Raw genomic sequence first — 19,048 nt, 5'->3', positions numbered from 1 at the left:
CCTTCCAAACCAATGCCTTTTCTACATTTGTCAGTGGAATGGAGAGTGAAGCTTTTCTTCCAAGAGACTGATCTTTATTTTTTTCCTAGATCCACTTTTGTCTTTTTTTTAAGAATAACTTCTAGCCTCACCTTTATCTAGTGCTGCCAAGAATGGATGAAGAGATAAGTACCTCTTATAGTCAAGATCCATGTTACTATTCTTGTGAGTCATAAAATTTCATGCTTTAATGAAACCAGAAAGGGACACATAGCAAGAATTATAGCTGATTTCTGTTAAGGTAAAATAGCACTGATTTGTTCTTTGGATTAGGCCAGTAATACTACCACAGCGTTTCCCCCAGAAAACTTTCTAAGCACGGTGATAAGGGCACTAGGGCTGTCCACCAGTGGCCTGTCGTATTTTTGTGTCGACAGAAAATTAAAAAATATGACTAGGTAATTATGGTATATTATAGTGGATGACATTGCTGACAATACTTAAACTCACAAAAATAAAATTAAAATAAATCATATAAATTATAACTTTTGCAATTTGAACATGGAAAATGCCAATACTATTACATTTTATTTAACAGTTTTCATCAGAGATAAAAAGTGTTTAAGATTTAAATTTAATATTTAATATTGAAAGAAGTTTGTAAATTTAATTTTTAAAAATGCATGGAATAATCTTTATAATTTGATTGATTGTTGTGTTACCTTTTGTTATAATCTGATGCCATGAGTTTAATCTTTTGTTTGAAATCAGTTTCTTCGCAAATACACCTCAGCAAATAGTCATCAAATAAACTTAGCTACCAACTCCACAAAATCTATATTGAAACATTGTTAGTGGTCCTGATGTACTTAAAAGGTAGAGAGGGGACCCAAATCATATTCTGCTTAAGGCTTTGTACAACTTTATATATTAGGTAAAAAAAAACACCTTTATTTTATAGGTAAAAGAAAAGAAATGTAAAGAAATATTATTTAAAGTGGACAATAATAAGTATACTTGCTCTTTTCAGTATACTTAAGTTCTCTTTCTTTAGTAACATGAGCTGCATGGTGCAGTGTTTTGACCTGCTGGTTGTGATTGGTAGATTTATCCAAGCGAATGCAGCAAGAAATACTCTGAATGAAAAAGACTTGGTAGTGAAGTCTGGTCTTCTGCTATTCTTATAATACACTAGGACAACCCTGCTAATAGAAACATCCCTAGAATGTTGCCTGGCAACCTGTAATTGTTGGTTTCATGATCTATGATAATCCGGTCAGTAAAATTACCATACCTGCTATTGGATCATTCTGACTGTAACATTCTTCTCTCAGCATTAAGTTTCACAGTGAAGAAAGTTCTAAGTTAGATGAAAACTTAGAACTATAGGCAATATAGACAATTTTTTTAGGAACCTTGAGAAATCACATACATTTTTCTATAGGTGCATGTCAGTACTTCTGTCAAGATGTGAGACTTCGGAAAATGACAGGAAGCCGAATGTATGCTGTCAGAGTTATTGTTTTGTCCATTTAAAGAGTCTAGCTCACATTTTGGGCATAGTTTGGACATCTCGGTTAAATTTACAATTTACTGATTCAGTAAACCATACAAATCATGCTATATCCAGATGTGAGATGTTTAAATACAGTTTTAAATGTAATTTCTGTAATCATGCTGTCTTCGTTGAAACAAAAGTAACCATTTGATTGACTGCAGAGCTGTGTAGCATCAACAGCTCTCTCACAGTATGCTTGATGTTACCTCAGCGCCTAACATAAATAATAAATAATCGTCGACTGCTTAAGGCTAACGTATAGGTACAATAAATAATGAATTATTCAACAATACTACGCATGATACTAAATATTTTATTTACTTTGAATGGATTGTATTGTAATTAGTGATATGGCACACCTCTACACACTTAAATATTGTGATGTTTGTAAAAATAAAAAAAATAACTATGTCTTGTAAAGAAATAAATTGGATATTCTAAAACTGTTTTAGCAGGGATTTTATTGGTTGAGTTACATTTGTCCAAAAGCAGTCAAGAAAAAATGACTTTTATAATCAATACTTTTTTGACGAGAAATTGTGATTAGCTAAAATCATTATAAGCATATCAAGCGACTGAAAACCACTTGAAAAATCTCATGTTGGTACATCTAGAAATCCACAAGAAAAACCAATAACCACCAGAGTGACAGCAGCAATACGAGTTTACATTACCCAGTATTTATTATTACAGCTTTGTTCAGTTGTATGAGTTCCACAAATGTAAAGGTTCACATCTATATAAGTAAGCAAACATTTGTCATGGATTTTTTTTTTTCAACCTTGAAATATTCACTTGAACTGCATATTTTTACATTTATACATTCCTTATCCATGGCTGAAACATGCAAAGACAATAATCCTGCCACTGTCACCAAAGCAGACTCTACAACAGGCGCAAACTCTGTGAATATCAAAAATACAATGAGAGGGAGGAGAGTTGGGGCTACAGAAAAGAGATTCTTCATTGGTAGCATATTAGTTCAGAGAGGCCAGTGTGAGGATGAATTGGCCCTGTCTTGTTTCAGCAGTGAGTACTGTTGATGGCCTGTGGTCACTTAAGCGCTCAAAGACTCAAAAGAAATCACTTGACTTGGTTGTTTCACTCTGTGATTTTTTTTTTCTTTTTCTGGGACTCCATGAAATGAAATGAAATGAATTGCGTTTTCATTCTGTGTTCTTTTATAATGCTAAACATTGATTTTTCTGTCCTCTGAAATGCTTGTTCCTGAAACCCTACACTTCAGTCTAAATGTGAAACCGGTCGCAAGTGTCACACACAAGTGCCGTCCAGGGATTTATAATCAGATTTTATTTTAATTGGTCATTTGAGACAGAAAGGAATGCGATCACATGAACGGCACCATAACAGGTAACCACAGAGGAGATTAGAGTGTGCTCAGTTCCCTGTTCCACAATCTGACATCACTAAGTCGGCATTATGCAGATTCCTTGTCTCAGGCGAGTGATGTGTGTTTGAGGTTCTTGGGTTTGCACGTTCGGCTACCTAATGGTGGCTTGTTGATGGAGTTGCTAAGTGCACACCGTCAGCGAGCCACCGACTCAATTGGATGTGGTCTTGTGTTGTTGCCTGTGTGTGTTTGTTCAGACAAAAGAGAGTGTTTTTGGATTTGTGTGTGTATCAAGTCCAAATGCATTTACTACTGGATAGAATTACAGCATAGCCACCACTCCAGCAGTTTGTGTTCAGAGAAAAAAGAAACAAGGGATGGCTCCCTTATTATGGTTCAGCCAAGGATCAGTTTAAAGTGTCTTTTAGGTTTTATAGTGTTTGCTTTTGAGTTCTTGCAGAGGTGATAGATAGGGCAAGATGTGCCAGGGAGAGGAGTATTGTTACCAAATAAAAATAGAAACTGCTTCTTAAAACATGCTATAGTTATTTGAACAATGTGATTGAAAGGGAAACAGGCTACAGACAGATATCACTAGAGATGACAGGAATGTGTGTTATACGTTTGCACTCTGCTCACATGACTGCCTTTGGGGGAAAACAGAGGTTCACACGTATTCTTTTATTTACAGTTTCAATCAGGTTCCATTTTCTGTGTCCCCTTTCCTGCTCTGCGGGAGTGCCCTCACATTTACCTTGCTTTGCCGCGCCACGCTCTGCATCCGCTCTCATAAATCTTGCGTTTGAACTGTGGGGGGATGGAGAGTTAAAAAGGTACGCCGTTGACCAGCCATGACAGTGAGTTAGCTGCTGCAGCACACTTTGAACCATGCGTGCTTCAGGCCCCAGCGCCTTCCTGCAACTATTAATACAGACTTTAATTAGCACGCCACAAACACTGGTGCAATTGGTTCAGTGTCGCCCATGGCTGGTGAGGCAGACAGATCAATAGGTCTGATCATGCCTTTTTCATCAGCTCAAATGAAAGCACTTTGTCTCCAAACTCAGCTCTGGACTTTGCGGAACACCTTAAAGGCTTTTTTTTTTTTTCCTTGTGGCTAGACTGCTTGTGTGCAGTGTTGCAGATGGGGCTTGTATAATCTGGCTGCATTAGGGAACTATAAAGATAAATGAAGAGAGGTACAAAGCATAACTCATCCTGTCAGAGAGCAGGGTTTAAGACTAGGAAACTTAGTGTTTTCTAAAGCAACCCCTTCCACCATCGCCACCTCCCATACTTTCCTAGTTCCCTACTCTCCTCTCATCTAAATTGCCCGCATTACATTTTTTTTCAGATTGCTATATTTTTCTCCATCTGCTTTGTCTATTTCTGCTTCAGTCTCCTCTTCAACTCCATTTTCCTCCCCATCCCCTTTTTAGTGGTTTAGAGGTATGGAAGTGTTCATTTAAACTCCTCCTTTCAGCACAAATTGCTCCTCCACCTCTTTGCTGGCGCATTTCAATTTGAAAGGGGAAAAAGTATGATGCGTTTGCAGTGGTAATTTATTCCATGTGCTTTTTGGCAATATTTTTGTTGACCTTCAAGTTCTTAATAAGAGCAAAAGAAAAATGGAAATGGCTCATTCTGATCTTTCATTTCTCGTGAACTGCTGAAATGTGTCGTGAGTCTTCTTATATGAGTTACCGAATCAAACATTTCATTTTTTTTCTCCCTAACAGCCACCACCTTATTCCTCACCTTCTGTTCCTATAGTTACATTTTTTTTGCTTAACTTTCCTTTTTCTCCAATTATTCTCTTCCAGTAGACGATGTTCCACCTTACTTTAAGATGGAGCCTCCTCAAACCCAGGTTCACCTGGAGGGAAACCGCCTGGTGCTGACCTGCATGGCGGAGGGCAGCTGGCCCCTCGAGTTCAAATGGATCTACAACAGCAGCGAGCTCACGCGGTTCTCCTTGGAGTACAGGTGAGGGATGTGACCTTGTGCTCCAGAGCTAATGCTGTTGTCATTGCATTTCTTTTCACCGGTTGCAATTATCTCACCACACGAGGACATTTTAACAGCATTTAAATGTAACTAATAGCACAATTGCTCATTTTTATTCATATTCTAACCTCATTTGCATGGATTTATTTGCCACAGATTTGGTTGCATGTCTTCCTTGGAAGCCTGCACGTGGCGTTTGGGGAGTTTCAGATTTATTCCAATTTGTCTCACAACGTACTTGGCATTCTTGGATGTTGTGAGGAGATAATGCTTCTTTTCACTCCTCTCCCATTCCGTTTGTCAAAACTATCATAGTGGTAATAGAATACAACAGTGCATATTTTTCATCATCATCCCATGCAGTGTGGGTGTGATTCCTTGCTCCACGAGCTGAAAGATGGTGCTTTACTGACAGGATGTTTCTTTTGGACGTGTTATATTACACGTTTAAAGCCTCTTAACACCGTCATGGAGAGTTCCTCTGACACCAAAGAATGTGGCAAGAGGAAGCCTCTGTCTGCGCTAACACGGCCTCTCCCCGTGTGTCCCTGCCAGTCACAGTTGCAGTCTGCAGTGAAAGTCACCTTCTTTCCAGTTCCAACCTCGTTTCCAGGACTTTATTCACAGTCTGACCAGACCTCAAGACATGGCCAAACACTCTTAGGTGGGATTGTCTGATTGCTATCGCTGCTAACACAAAAACAGACTCACACTGTATCCCTTCGCTGTCTTTTTCCACTCTCCCATAGATCTTTTTACCCCCACCCCTCATCTTCTTCTCTGGCCTGTCTTCCACCAACACTTGGCTGCTCACGTGGTTTGTTCTCTGGGTCTGCCTTGCAGGCCAGCCCTCTGCTTATTATTCTTCACCAGCCTTGATCAAAGAGGAGAACTGGAATCCATTTAATCAGAAAATCCAACCCCTCCGTCTGACCCCCACCTCCCCCCAACACACACATACACACACACCCCCACACCCCACGTTCAAATTAGCAGATTCAGGAATCATGTATGTGGTTCACACCTTTACAGCACATTTTTAAGAGAGCCTTCTTGTTAAACTTACTTGTTTCACAGCATCAAACATTTCTTTAGGTCAGACAAAGATAACTGAAGAAAGTTCAAAAAGCAGCTATCAAATGAGCTCAATTTCTGAGGGCCAAAACGCTGCCCAAAACAACCTTGCTCTAATATCACAGCATCTTATTTAGATTTCAGTCCAAACTTTGTCAAGGCCACTCCAAAACTGTCACGCTGACCTTTTGTTTTAGTCATTTAGAGTTGGGTTTGCTGACGACTTTCAGATCATTGTCTTACTGCATAACACAAATGGTCACAAAGTGAAGGTCAGACAGACTCCTGATTTTCTGATAAGGAACACCAAGTTGTCAAGGTTCTAAAGCACAAAGCAGCCTTAATTCATCACACTACCACCACACTCTTCAGTTATCAATATATACATACAGTACAGACCAAACGTTTGGACACACAGTTGTGTCCAAACGTTTGGTCTGTACTGTATGTATATATATTGTAAAATGCTCTGTTCATTTTACACTAGATGTAACAGGATGCAGTCTTGCTTAAATGTTCCAATTTGGACTTTTCAGTCCACAGATTAAGTTCCCAGAAGTGTTGAGGATTTATCATCTTATTTTCTGATGTTAGACTTTGTGCTTATCAGTGGTGTTTTTGGACATTGGACTCTCTCATGGATCATTTTTGTATAGTAACTGTATAGTAACAGTCATAATTTTACTGTTGAATTATGAGAACCTGAGTGTGACTAAGGTAAGTCATGCCTAAGGCAGTGATTCTGATGTTGCCTTTGGTTTTGTTTTGACCTTCTGGATGAAAAGTCGATTCACTGTTAGAGTAATTTTGGTAGCAGTTTTTTACACTATTGTGAAGGTTCCCTACTGTTTCAAGTTTTCTCAGTTTCTGGACAATGACTCTCAATATTATTGGAGTCTCAGAAACAACTCTGTGACCCTCTCCAGACACTTCCCATATTTCTACGACTTTATATTTTATCTGATCTGGAATGTCTTTACATCAATTGTTGTTTTCTGGGATCTTCATGCAGCACTTCATGCTGCCAATCAGGTTCTATTGAAGTGATTCTTAAATATGCAGATAAGGCAATAATCTCGCCTAGAAAACGTTCTAAAAAAGAGAGAGGGAGGGAGAGTTTTCTTTGGTAAATTTGCCTGACCTTAAAATTAGCTTCGTGATCATAAACATAAAAGGTGTGACTGTAATGGAACAATAAAAAAAATACATCTTTTCAAAGCACTGTAAAATTAGTCTTAGAAATCCTAATTCAGAAGAAAATATTTGGGTTATCAATTCAGCTTTATACACACACATTCACACACCATTTACCACCAAAGCATGTCAAGGGAGAGACAGAGCTGTGGCTGTCTGAAACACATGACAGGTGGTTGTATGATTTGATTGAACAGACTGAAGATACAGGATAACAATGGGGTTTCGTGAGTCCTGCCTGTCTGGAACTCAGCTGCGCCTGTGTCTCCTTTGTGTTGCTCCAACTGTGCTCTACACACACATCGGCAGTTCTCTGCCGTGTTTCAGAACATTTTCCTCTCACGTTCAAAACCATTTAAGCTGTACTTCAGGTGTCCAGTAAAACATCTCAATTAATTTACTGTCCTTAGCGTGGGTGATAAAACCCAAGATGACAACTGTTTTGCCTGTTTGTCACTCTGATGATGACTAATTGCACTCGGGTTTTGTCTGCCCATTAGGTACCTGATCCCATCGCTAGACCGATCCCATGCTGGCCACTACCGCTGCATCGTGAGGAACCGAGTGGGTGCTATAATGCAATGCAGCACTGAGGTGCAGGTTGCCTGTAAGTGATGGCTTATTTTCATACATCTGGCAGATTGAGGCGATGAAGCTGTTCTTGTGAAAGTACAGCACGTCACTAGGCTTAATTAAAGGAGAACATTGATAGTGATTCTTTCTTCACTCCTCGTTTCCTGTGGTGTTCACATTTCTTTTTATTTTCTCACTTTCATTTATTTTTTATGTCTACCAGATATGGGCGGATTTGTGGAGGGCGAGAGATCTCAAACTGTTTCCCAGGGCGAGGGAGCTCTCATCCACGCACCGCGGATACACAGTTTCCCGAGGCCCCAGATAACGTGGTTCAGAGACGGGCGCAAGATTCCCTCGAGCAGCCGCATGTGAGTCCGCATTCCACCGCAGTTTGTTTGCTTTTGGATTGAGCAGAAGTTGTGTGGGTTTGGATATGCTCGAGATGTTGGTGAATTTTCGAGCTGCTGTAGCAGAATTTCTTTTTCTTCAGAGAGCTCCAAGAAGTTCAATACTGCTCGCTGATTTTCTCCTATTCCCCCTCACGCCATGAACCAAGTTTAGCAGAATAACTGATGAGTGAATGTTGGCACAAGCCTACTGTTCATCACTGAATCACCTCTCAGTGATAAAGTGGGTTATTATATCCCCCCCTATTGACTTTGCAGGCGGAATGATTGAAGGGTAGACATGGATCAGGCAGCAGGGGAACCAATTAAACAAAATTCGACAAAAGGCCTCAATTGATGATATGATTGACTGACAGCTCTCGCCCCGGTTGGAGTTGTGAGCGTGTAATTGTGAGTGTGCGTCTGTGCGAGGGGTAAGAATCTGTCAGAGGCGGAGTATACGTCAGGGGTTCAGTATGTGACTCTTCTTCTACAGTTAGTGTCTTTTGAATTTCCATCTTTTTATATATGCAATTTTCCTGAGGCGCCACTGTAAGGTAATCACCTGAGATTAATTTTGTCATCCTGACAAATAGAGGAAGGCAGTCCACCAGTCCTCGGAAACCACCTCCTTATTTATTATTCAGCAACCAGCTGTACTGTGTCATTGCTGCTGTGAAGACTTTTTACCCCAAGCTCTAGGCTCTAGCTCAAGGTATAGATCGGTACATGGGTTTTCTTCCTGCAGATTGTAGGCCAAACGGAAAACAAAAGGCAAGAGGGAAGGGAAAAAGTAGACAAAGCTACTTTCACAAATCTTTATCCAATTCCAGAGCTGCTAAGTACACAGTTGGCTTTTACAAGCAGTAAAACACTGTGACGATGAGAGGCACTGAAAGGACACTCAGCATTTACCGCTTTCTTGCTTGCTTAGTGTCAGGCCACATTGATATTCACAGGTGTGTGTCGGCGCGCGTGTGTCTGTGTTTTCTTGCTTGTCTGTTTGTGTAAGAGTCTGTTGACTCGGCGAGAGCTGCTGCTTCTAATTGTCCTGGAGCGTTTTTTCCACTTAGATCAGGCAGATGGTGGTTGATATAAGAAGAGTCTAATCTGGCCACATGCTTAATGTCAACTTTCATTTCACAGACTCTTTGCAAACACCCTAACCTGTCAGGCTAGCCGGCATTTGGTCTATCGAGACACTGATGTTTGTAGAAAAGTTTGTAAAGGATGTCTTTAAAATTTGGGGAAGGTAATTTTATGAATATTTAATGGTGTAGCTTTGACACAGCATACTTGTATGTTTTACTGCTTGTCAAAATAAATAAAATCTATTACCCAGGAATGCAATTCCTTCCAACAGCCATAGAATTCTAATAAAAACACAATTGGATAGCAAAGTATAAATTTCCTTTTCAAGATTAAACTGAAAATTGGTAAAAGAAACCCTGCCAGGTATGGATTGTGTACACTCAGATCGAGCCACCTCTATTTTGGCCCTGCAGCTTAGACTTAATCCAAAAAAAGCATTGGAAATATATAATTTATCTTTTTATTTTTCAAATCTCAAGATCAGTCTCAAACTGTCTTTTTAGGAATTCATTTACAGTGTAGGGTAAATTAGTGAAGGTTACCTCAGCACTTAATATATGAACAAGAAAAAAAACACACACAGTCAGCAATAAGATATTCTTATGTTGATTTAAATGCTACAGAGCAAATAGATTTATCCAGCCAAGACTACGTCCAGTCTACAGCCATATATTCAGCATTGTGCTTTCTCTGTGCACAATGCTGAGGAGAACCCACTCCTCCCTTATGCGAAAGGAAAAATATATATATATAAAAAATTTTGCTTAACTTTAGTGAATCATATGGATTTTTTTACATGGGTAATGCAGCACAAATATTGGATGAAGAAGAATGCAATGAATATCAGACAAAGTGGGAGATCTTATTTGTGATTGATTTGACTTTGCTTGTTTAGTCCAGAGATTAGTCAAACCATAATCTTTCATCTTTCATTTCTTGACCCTCAACAAAGAATTAAGGTTTTCTTTAAATGATTGTTGTTGAAATTTGGTGTTGTTTTTTTTTTATCCATTCCAGTCTGCTCCAGTTCTTTCTAACAAATGGATCCATAAAATTTTAACGTTTTTGTCTAAAAATTCTGGAGCCCTATGGCAGTACTCTGATCAGTTGGCTTATGCCTCCTGTTGTGTTTCCAAGAGACATTCACAGAATACAGAACTTTGTTTTTCAGAAAAGTAGATTTTATCCGACAACAAAATAGTAAACTTAAATTTTGTGAGACAAATCAAATATCCAGCAATAGATACAAAGATTGTTTAAGCAATTCTAGGATGGCCATCAGTATGGGATAATAACTCTGAAATTGGTATTGGCATGCACTTTTAAATTAATTCTCACTCCAACTGGAGGAGGATTAATAAAGATTTACTATGTTCACATCTTAGGTCTTGCAAATATTATTCAAAAGGACTATTGTATTATGTCAAAGGTCCCATTAATTAGTGTTAGTATGTGCAGAACAAGCTCCACACAGGCAAACAAAACTCAAACAAAGGAAATGCCTTCGGTTTTCAGAAATGGAAAATAACAATAGACAATAAAAAAATTGCAGTGAATTGTAGATGGAAGTACTCATAAAATGTCTTTGTGTGCCACTTTTTAGAAATAATTTATGTGCTTGCTGGTGTGTCAGTCTACCCTTAGGATTTATTGACTGTAAGAAACAACTATTCACTGATTTAATGATCTGAGTGGGTCTGGGTGCGGGGGTGTGGGTGTGTGCGTGTATGTGTGTGTGTCTCCACATGTGTGGGGTGGATAGGTGTGGAGGAAATTTTAAGCACAAGAGCAGAGTGGAGATGTTTCTTAATGGAAAAAATCAACTACTTTCATGTCAGTCTGTAGGCTCATCTGTAGCTAAAGTGACAGACTTAAATCTGCATCTAATGTTTTGTTTTCGTTTTTTAATTCTTTCTCATCAGTGCCATCACTTTGGACAACACGTTGGTCATCCTGTCCACTGTGGCCCCAGATGCAGGACGGTACTATGCCCAAGCAGTGAATGACAAGAACGGGGAGAACAAAACCAGTCAGCCCATCACTCTCACAGTGGAGAGTAAGTGCGCATAAAGCAACATACACTCACAGGCACTCAAGCGTACTTTGCAGTTAAGCAACAGACGTCTTCGCCCACGCAGTGAAAGACACTGCTAACCAGCAGATTGTTTGTGTCGCCAGCAGACTGCATCAACAGGCTGGCACAGATGAAAATGTCATTTAGAAAAACAGTTTTTATTTATCTCAGCTGAAGACACACACATTCATTTAATACAGCAGCCTTAAAACAGGTGGTTGGTTTCCACTCCAGACAGTGGGAACAGAAATGGCCCCCTCTATTGGTAGGCACTTTTGTCTTGTCCAATAAACTTCAATCACTGAATACCTGCAGCCTGATGTTTGTCCTCTTTTTGTTCTGCTGCTCCTCTAGTCTCTGGTTTAGGCTGTAAATTACTGGTTGTACAGCCACAACATTTCATCTATTTTATTTTATAGACTAACGAAATATTGTATAATTGTGAAGCATAGAGAAAAGGAAACTCGGAAAAGCATCCGGTATATTTGAATTCAGCCTAATTCAATACTTTCTTGGACTGCCTGCATGTACAGCGGCAAATCTGTTGGTGTATGTCTCTACCAGCTATTCAAATCTAGAGACGGATATTTTTGCCCTTCCTTTTTGTAAAATAGCTGAAGTTCAGTCAGACTGGGTGGACGTAAACATCAAAAAGGCTCAAGATGAAATTCAGCCCCTCTTGGCTGCTTCCCTGGTTAAGACAGGGGACAATTCAGGTAAACATGTTTTTAATAAATTAATGTTTGCCTGGCCTGTACTGACCCACCGTTCAGTAACCAGGTTTCTGAAAATGACATAAAGCGAAGATTTAACAGAAAACGCCACCCACACTGAAAAACTTCAGATTAGAAGATCGACCTCTGTCACAAAACAAAGTCTGTAACTGCTTCAAATGAAATGTTGCATCATTAGACCAAGCACAGATAAAATTCCTAATAATTAGAACCCGGTGGATGCTCGCCAATCCTTCCACCTACTGTCACGTTTTATCTAAACAAAGTCACACAGATTCTCACACTTTTTTTTTTATCTGAATGAATCAATCTTTCTCTGCTTACCCTTCCAAGCCAATTAAAAGTTACTAAATATATCTTCAATTTCCCAAAAGGACAAGTTTTGAATGACTCAAATATCACTGCATCTCCTTTAAAATGTGTGGGACAAGTAGTGCTGGATAAAGATTTTAAAGTGCTTGCATTAGGACCTACACATTCTTAAAAATGCCTTTTCAAATGCCTGTAATGCAGCCTTTGTAAGTCAGTCAATGTGCGTGACACAGCAATCTGCTGGGACCAGAAATAGTTAAAATTCACAGAATCTGACCTTGCAGATCATGCCGTTGTATTTTTGCATCTTAAAGTCAATAAGCATTTCAGAGCAGCATTTGTTCATTTAGGAAATTTCTGCAGAGAAAATATGCACACACACACACACAAGAAAAATCGGGGGAAAAAAAGACAGCAAAGTGAGCATTGTGTTCTTGAGGGAGAATACAAATGAGCCAAAGCTGAGTGTCATAAGTAAAAACAAACTGGCATAACACAATGCTTCAAGTAGCAAGGCACTTTGTTTTGTTAGGGTTTATTCTTCAGATTGTGAAATACACCCGACATGACTTGGGTTTACACTTGTTTTTGGACTGTGACATATGTAAACAATGCTGTGACATTAGTAGCGAGGACTTGTTATGCAGGTCACTGTGTTGTTTAATTTTGCCATATAATTGGATGATTACACACTTGAGGTATTCTCAACACAGGGAGTTTATGAACTGCAATACATTAATTAGTTTCTGCAGGGAGCCACTCATGTCTTATGGGGGAAAAAAACATTGCTGTTTTCTCTCTTTGTAATGTTAGATAAGTAAACAACCACACTTTCTCTCAAATATAGCATATATTATGTTAGTAACTGAAAGAAATCTAATAGAAATCTTAATGCTATTCAAGACTGAGTTGAGCTTTTCATTGTAGATAACTATAAGTTCATTTTTCAACAACATAGGTGGACGATTCTCCATCAGTCGTTCCTCTTTCTCCACCCTCTGCCCCCACGTCAATCTACTTTTCCAATCAAATCCCCCTACTTAATTAGGCTCATGAATTACACAGATCAGCTGAATGCTGCAATCTCACAATTTATCAAACAATTTTTGGCCCGAGAGATTTCGATTTTCCTTACCAATCCCCTGAACTCACACAGGGCTTAATTTCTTCTTTTTCGAAACTCTGACAGAAAGCTTTTTCTGCATGAATTTATTGGTCTTCACTGTGCTGATTAATTATTGTAATAATAAAGTCAACAGCAGCCTCGATATGGTCCTTGTGCTGCTGTAATGAAATGATGTAATGGGGAAGTGTGGAATAATTCTAACCTCTCAGTCAAAAATTCATACAAAATTCATCTGTTTTCAATTGTCAGAGAGGTTGTATCCCTGCAGCAACAAATGTTAATGCTCATATGAGTCTCCGACTTAATTTCACACATCGGAACATAATCGCCGTGTTTTGTCCACGAAACCGTTCGACAATATGTCTCAGATGGATTTTCCATAAATATGTTGTTCTATTAAACCCATCTCTAAGGTTAATTTAAATGTAGTGACTGTTTACTTCCAGGCATAAGTTTACACGCACTTATCATAACTATGAATATTAATCATATATTCAAACAAATTTAAAAGAAATTCCAAATGTATGCAGAATTATACATTTGACAGTTACTGAAGATACAAACACAGACTTATATTTGGTTAAATGTCCTTTTGGAAGTTGATCCTCAACCTCTCAGTGTTTCTATTGAAAAACAAGCTTCTGACATCGTGTTGGCTGGCTTTCTTTGACCACTCATCTTGAAAGAATTGGTCGAGTTAATAGTAATTGGCTGGTTTCATGCCACAGAAAGATTAGTCCACAATATTCAAATTGAGTTGAAGTTGGGTGTTGGTGAGACAATTCAGTAAACTCTAAGTTAGCATTTGATAACCCATTTTGCTGTGGGTTTGGGCTCATAGTACTGTTAGTCATATCACTGATGGAGTTTAACATGAAGATGGACTGATGGACTATTGAAAGAAACAATACAACCTCAAGCATAACTGAAATTTCCCAGTCATCCATATGGACTGGCCATGTAACTAACATCAAGCATGGTGGTGGCAGCATCATTCTGTGGACTGTTTTGCTGTCAACTGGAATAATAAATATGAATCTTTCCCTCTTTACTGGCTAACAGAGACATTTGATTTTGTGGTTGTTATATGTAGAGAAAATTTACTATATATTTAAAATTGGAATACATTTTTTTTCTTTAAGTCAACACTTAAAATATGTTTAAAATACATATTTAAAAGTCTAAAGTATTCTGACATGTTGATGTTGAGTATGTGGAACTGTAGCATACTAATTGCATTTTGAAAATGTCTTCCTACTTTTTCTCGAATCTGTAAACCTTACAACTGTTTGTGTGTTTGTCTCATGTCTGTGGTTACTGAAGACTATGTAAGCTGTTACACCAAATCTTTATAAGTTTTTTAATTACATTTCTATGCAAAATCCTTTTGGAGTAATATAGGTTTACAGATTACTTGAGGTATTGAAATGCGAGGCTGATCCGTAGCTTAACCAACAGCAGTAATAAGCCTCAGAAGGTCTGCTTCGACATTTAGAGGCAGTGTTTGAGGTGGAAGCTTTGTTACAACGCTGCTGAGATTAAACACCGAGCCATGAAGGGGCGAGACTCACAATGAGGTGGCACGGAATAACATTACTAATAATAAAAAGTTGATTAGGAACCTTATTAACCTGCGCTCACCCTGAAAATCGAGCACCCCACAAACACATGGTCACACAACACACACGGACAGTACACCGTAAACGTGCAATCACTCAAACACCATATGAGTTCACCGGCCCATAGCCGTTCCTCCCGGGAGGCGGGGCTGTAGGGGGGGCGGAGGGGTTGGCAGAAATGAGATCAGATTCAGAGAGAGATCACTGATTGAGGGCAGTGAATCGATGGATGGCTGGAGGCTCCGTGAAACCAGTGAGTGATGGTGCTGCATTTAATCGCTTTTTGTGTTTGTCTCAATTACATTACATAATAGCTTCTAACACCTGGTCTAACACCTTGAACAGGGAAATGCTGTGTGGGGCACAAAAAGAGGACCTAGAGTACAGACAGCAGTGTTAATAGTTGGCTTATAGAAAACTGGCTGCCTGCTGGTGATAGTGACAGACTGCCAGTCTACGTGTAAGGACCCAGTCATGCTCAGCTGGCTGCATCAGGCAGATGCACAGGCTACATCAGATGTTGGAGTGCTTTTATAGATTGGTTTCACTTGTGTGTGTGTGTGTGTGTGTGTGTGTGTTTCAATGAATGCAATAGATGTTGGAGGACCTGCAGATCCCATCGCCCCCTCCATCATCATCCCTCCAAAGAACACCACGGTAACGGTGGGAAGAAATGATGCCATCATGGAGTGTGTTGCCAATGCAAGGTATGTATTCACAAAAAGATATGCAGTTGGAGGGAAAAGGACACAAAAAAATACATAGAGATGATAAAATCTCTACTTTTATTCCTCCTCAACATCTGATATTGTGATTTAAATCAGTCCGGAAATCTTTTGTTTGAACATGATCGAAAAAGTGTTTTGCACATCTCTCGTTTTGTACCTCTCCTCCATTCTTCCCTTTGATTCAAGGCTTTGCTCTGCTCTCCCTATCTCACACAGTCCCGGCTCTGAATTCTGACTATTATCTCCAATTCAAAGATTTAATCAGAATGACAGATGTATCAAATTTCACCCTCAACGCTCTTTAACCTTGAAACAGCCTAAAAGTTTGTATTAATGTCACGTTCTCTATCTCTTGCTCTCTTTTTTCCCTTTCCTTTTCATCATTTTTGTCTCTCTCTCTCTTTTAGACCTCTTGTTAAAATGAGCGTCACTTGGAGGAAAGACGGCGTGGTGGTCAATACAGGAATCAGGGATTTTGGTCGCAGGCTTGTGATCAGTTTGCCTGCGGTCAGTGATAGTGGCTACTATGAGTGCGAGGCATCTCTTCGCAGTAGCAGCGTCCCCTCGGTGACCGCTGGCGCCTACCTGCATGTTCTTGGTAATTAAAACACAGCTGACACTTCAGTCCCACTCAGAGCACCTGGGTATTGCCTCAGCATGCTCGCTCTCGTGTTGAGAGAATTTAGAGTGAGATTTTTGGACTACCACGAGTAACTTAAGTGACGTTATGTATGACAGAGAAGGGTTGAATGAAAATTTGCTTTCGAGATCATTTTTTAAATGTTTTAACAGAGCTGTGCTTTTGTCCTTCTGAAACAGAATATCCTCTGTTCATAAAAGAGCCACCAAGTCACATCACCGCAGAAATGGAGAAAGTGGTAGATATACCCTGTCAGGCACGAGGTTAGTCATTTTCTTCTGCTGTTGAATGAGCGAAACACAAAAAAGCATAAAAATCTAGCAACAAAAACAAAACAAGTAGACATCATGTTGAGGAGGTGAATCTTCTTCTGCAGGAACGCCGCAGCCAGACATTGTGTGGTATAAAGATGCAGTGCCTATCAGCCCAGTAAAGATCCCCAGGTACAAGGTGCTGGTTGGAGGCAGCCTGCAGATCAACGGCCTCCTGCCGGACGACACTGGGATGTTTCAGTGCTTTGCCCGCAATCTCGCAGGAGAAATCCAGACAAACACCTACTTGGCCGTTACAAGTACGCCTCTTTGGAAATTCTCATTTTTCCTCAGTCTTTGCATTTCCGAACTCGTAGATCTGATCCTCTTGTCTCATTTCTAATCCTCTTTTGTCGCGCTCCCCATCTTCTCTCCGACACCCATCTATCTATATATCGCCATGGCAGTGACAGACTTCTAACACTGGAAGCTTGTGCATTTATTGCCCTATTTTTGAATTAGACTCTGAGCAAGAGAAGCAGTGAGATGAGAGCGGCTTGTCAGAGTCTTAGAGCTGTCGCTGGGAATGAGACCTGACGGCTGCCCCCTTTGTCAAGTCTATTAAGCTCTCAGCTGCCGCCTGCTTTATTAGGGACAAAGCTGTTTATGTCTCTCATTATCATCTCTGTCTCACCTGATTTTCTTTAAATATATGCGTGCTTCTTTGTGTGTGTGGCTGATCCCACCCAGGTATTGCTCCCAACATCACGGCTGGCCCCTCTGACAGCGCGGTGATTGATGGCATGTCAGTCATTCTGCATTGTGAGACCTCAGGAGCCCCCCGCCCAGCCATCACTTGGCAGAAAGGTGCGTGGGCCAACAGTGTGAGCTTCCTTGTGGGGCATTTATTATGCAGCTTTTTTTTTGTCTTTACTTGCCAAAGTTACACAAGAGCTACAGAAAAGATCCACAATATAAATGCTCCCCAGCTAATCTTTATCTTTTTACTTCTGTTGCACTATTTACACTCCTATTATGTTACTCTGACATTTCTCCAATGCCCTAATCGCTATTTCCGTGTGCCCCACCATGTTCTCCCCTCTTTTGCTCCCTGTCCTCCTTCCGAAACCATCAATCACTCCTGCCCCTTTCCTGCAGGTGAACGCGTCTTGGCTAGCGGCTCAGTCCAGCTGCCTAGATTCACCCTGCTTGAGTCAGGCAGCCTGCTCATAAGCCCCTCCCACCTGTCTGATGCTGGGACCTACACCTGCATGGCCAGTAACTCGCGGGGCATTGATGAGGCCTCAGCTGACCTAGTGGTGTGGGGTAAGCTTAAATGAAGCAGATATAATCTGCTCGAAAAGCCACGATTAGCATTAGAAATTTCTTCATCAATACAGTGGGGAAGTAAGTATTAAAAAGATAATAAATTTTCTCATAATATACGTTTCTAATGATAATAGAAAATTCACATCAGATCTCAGTGAAACTAAAGTAATCCACACGTAAAAAAATCGAATCAAATAACTCAATAAATTAAAGCTGATACTTCCCTGTGATATCAGTCTTTTTTTCTATTTGAGACCAAATAATTTTTCTGTTTGTTTTACCATGCTGTTGAAAATCATTATTTAATCAAGATTAAATGTACCCTTTCAAAATCAAGCTTCTGAGTGCTCAAATCCTGACAGTTTCCTGCATGCCTGCTGCATCGCTTGGTATTTGCGCTGAAAATTACACAGTGTAGGAAAGATAGTGCTCCGTATAATGAGCCCAATCCTTTCTAGTCAACATCAGAAGGAAGAAGAAAAATACCAATCTCATTGACAAGCAGTCAAAAAGAAGGAAGTTGTTCAGGAATGTTTAAGTAGTTTGAATGCCACTGTACCAGCAAAAACTATTTCAGGTTAAAACAGTGGGGTAATGTCTCATTTTACAGGCAGAAATATGAACAGAAACCAGTCAGATTGAAAATCTCTAACAAGAATATCAACAGATTCGTATGATAAAAATAAAAATCATAATTGCTGTTTGCTTCAGCTGCTTCACCATGCTCAATATTGTCCATCACCTTACCGGTCATCACATAAAGTGTGACCACATTACAATACAATTTTAGCAACTTATAAGCTAAAACATCAGCTGAAATCTGTCAGTTTTTAGAAAGCAATCCTGTTCCTGTAGCTGGTTTAGTTCTAATTGATAAAAAGGAGACAAGTAAAAGCATGCAAAAGTAACAGTATTTTACTTTTTTATATTGTTGCAAATAAAATAAAGATGTTTCTTAAGTTCTTTTCAGTATCATTGGTACTATAACATAAAGATGAAAAGAGCATAATTTTACCTT

General features: G+C 39.6%; 1 protein-coding gene across 3 annotated transcripts in view; it reads left to right on the top strand.

Moving 5' to 3' along the window:
• Window positions 1–19,048, top strand: part of LOC114160394 (protein sidekick-2-like) — a 103,813-nt gene that overhangs the window by 55,167 nt on the left and 29,598 nt on the right. For 2 of the 3 annotated variants that reach the window (XM_028042975.1, XM_028042973.1), the window contains exons 2-11: window positions 4,712–4,874; window positions 7,664–7,770; window positions 7,960–8,107; window positions 11,140–11,273; window positions 15,678–15,789; window positions 16,218–16,408; window positions 16,630–16,713; window positions 16,827–17,021; window positions 17,452–17,568; window positions 17,860–18,027. In XM_028042975.1, the coding sequence (XP_027898776.1) occupies window positions 4,712–4,874; window positions 7,664–7,770; window positions 7,960–8,107; window positions 11,140–11,273; window positions 15,678–15,789; window positions 16,218–16,408; window positions 16,630–16,713; window positions 16,827–17,021; window positions 17,452–17,568; window positions 17,860–18,027 (1,419 nt within the window). The remainder of the gene's footprint in view (window positions 1–4,711; window positions 4,875–7,663; window positions 7,771–7,959; window positions 8,108–11,139; window positions 11,274–15,677; window positions 15,790–16,217; window positions 16,409–16,629; window positions 16,714–16,826; window positions 17,022–17,451; window positions 17,569–17,859; window positions 18,028–19,048) is intronic. The other variant, XM_028042974.1, reaches the window with a different exon arrangement.

The sequence above is a fragment of the Xiphophorus couchianus genome, chromosome 16 (assembly GCF_001444195.1).
Source record: "Xiphophorus couchianus chromosome 16, X_couchianus-1.0, whole genome shotgun sequence".
Lineage (NCBI taxonomy): Eukaryota > Metazoa > Chordata > Actinopteri > Cyprinodontiformes > Poeciliidae > Xiphophorus > Xiphophorus couchianus.
Note: the sequence above shows the minus strand (reverse complement) of the source record. Positions and strands in the feature narration are given on the sequence as shown.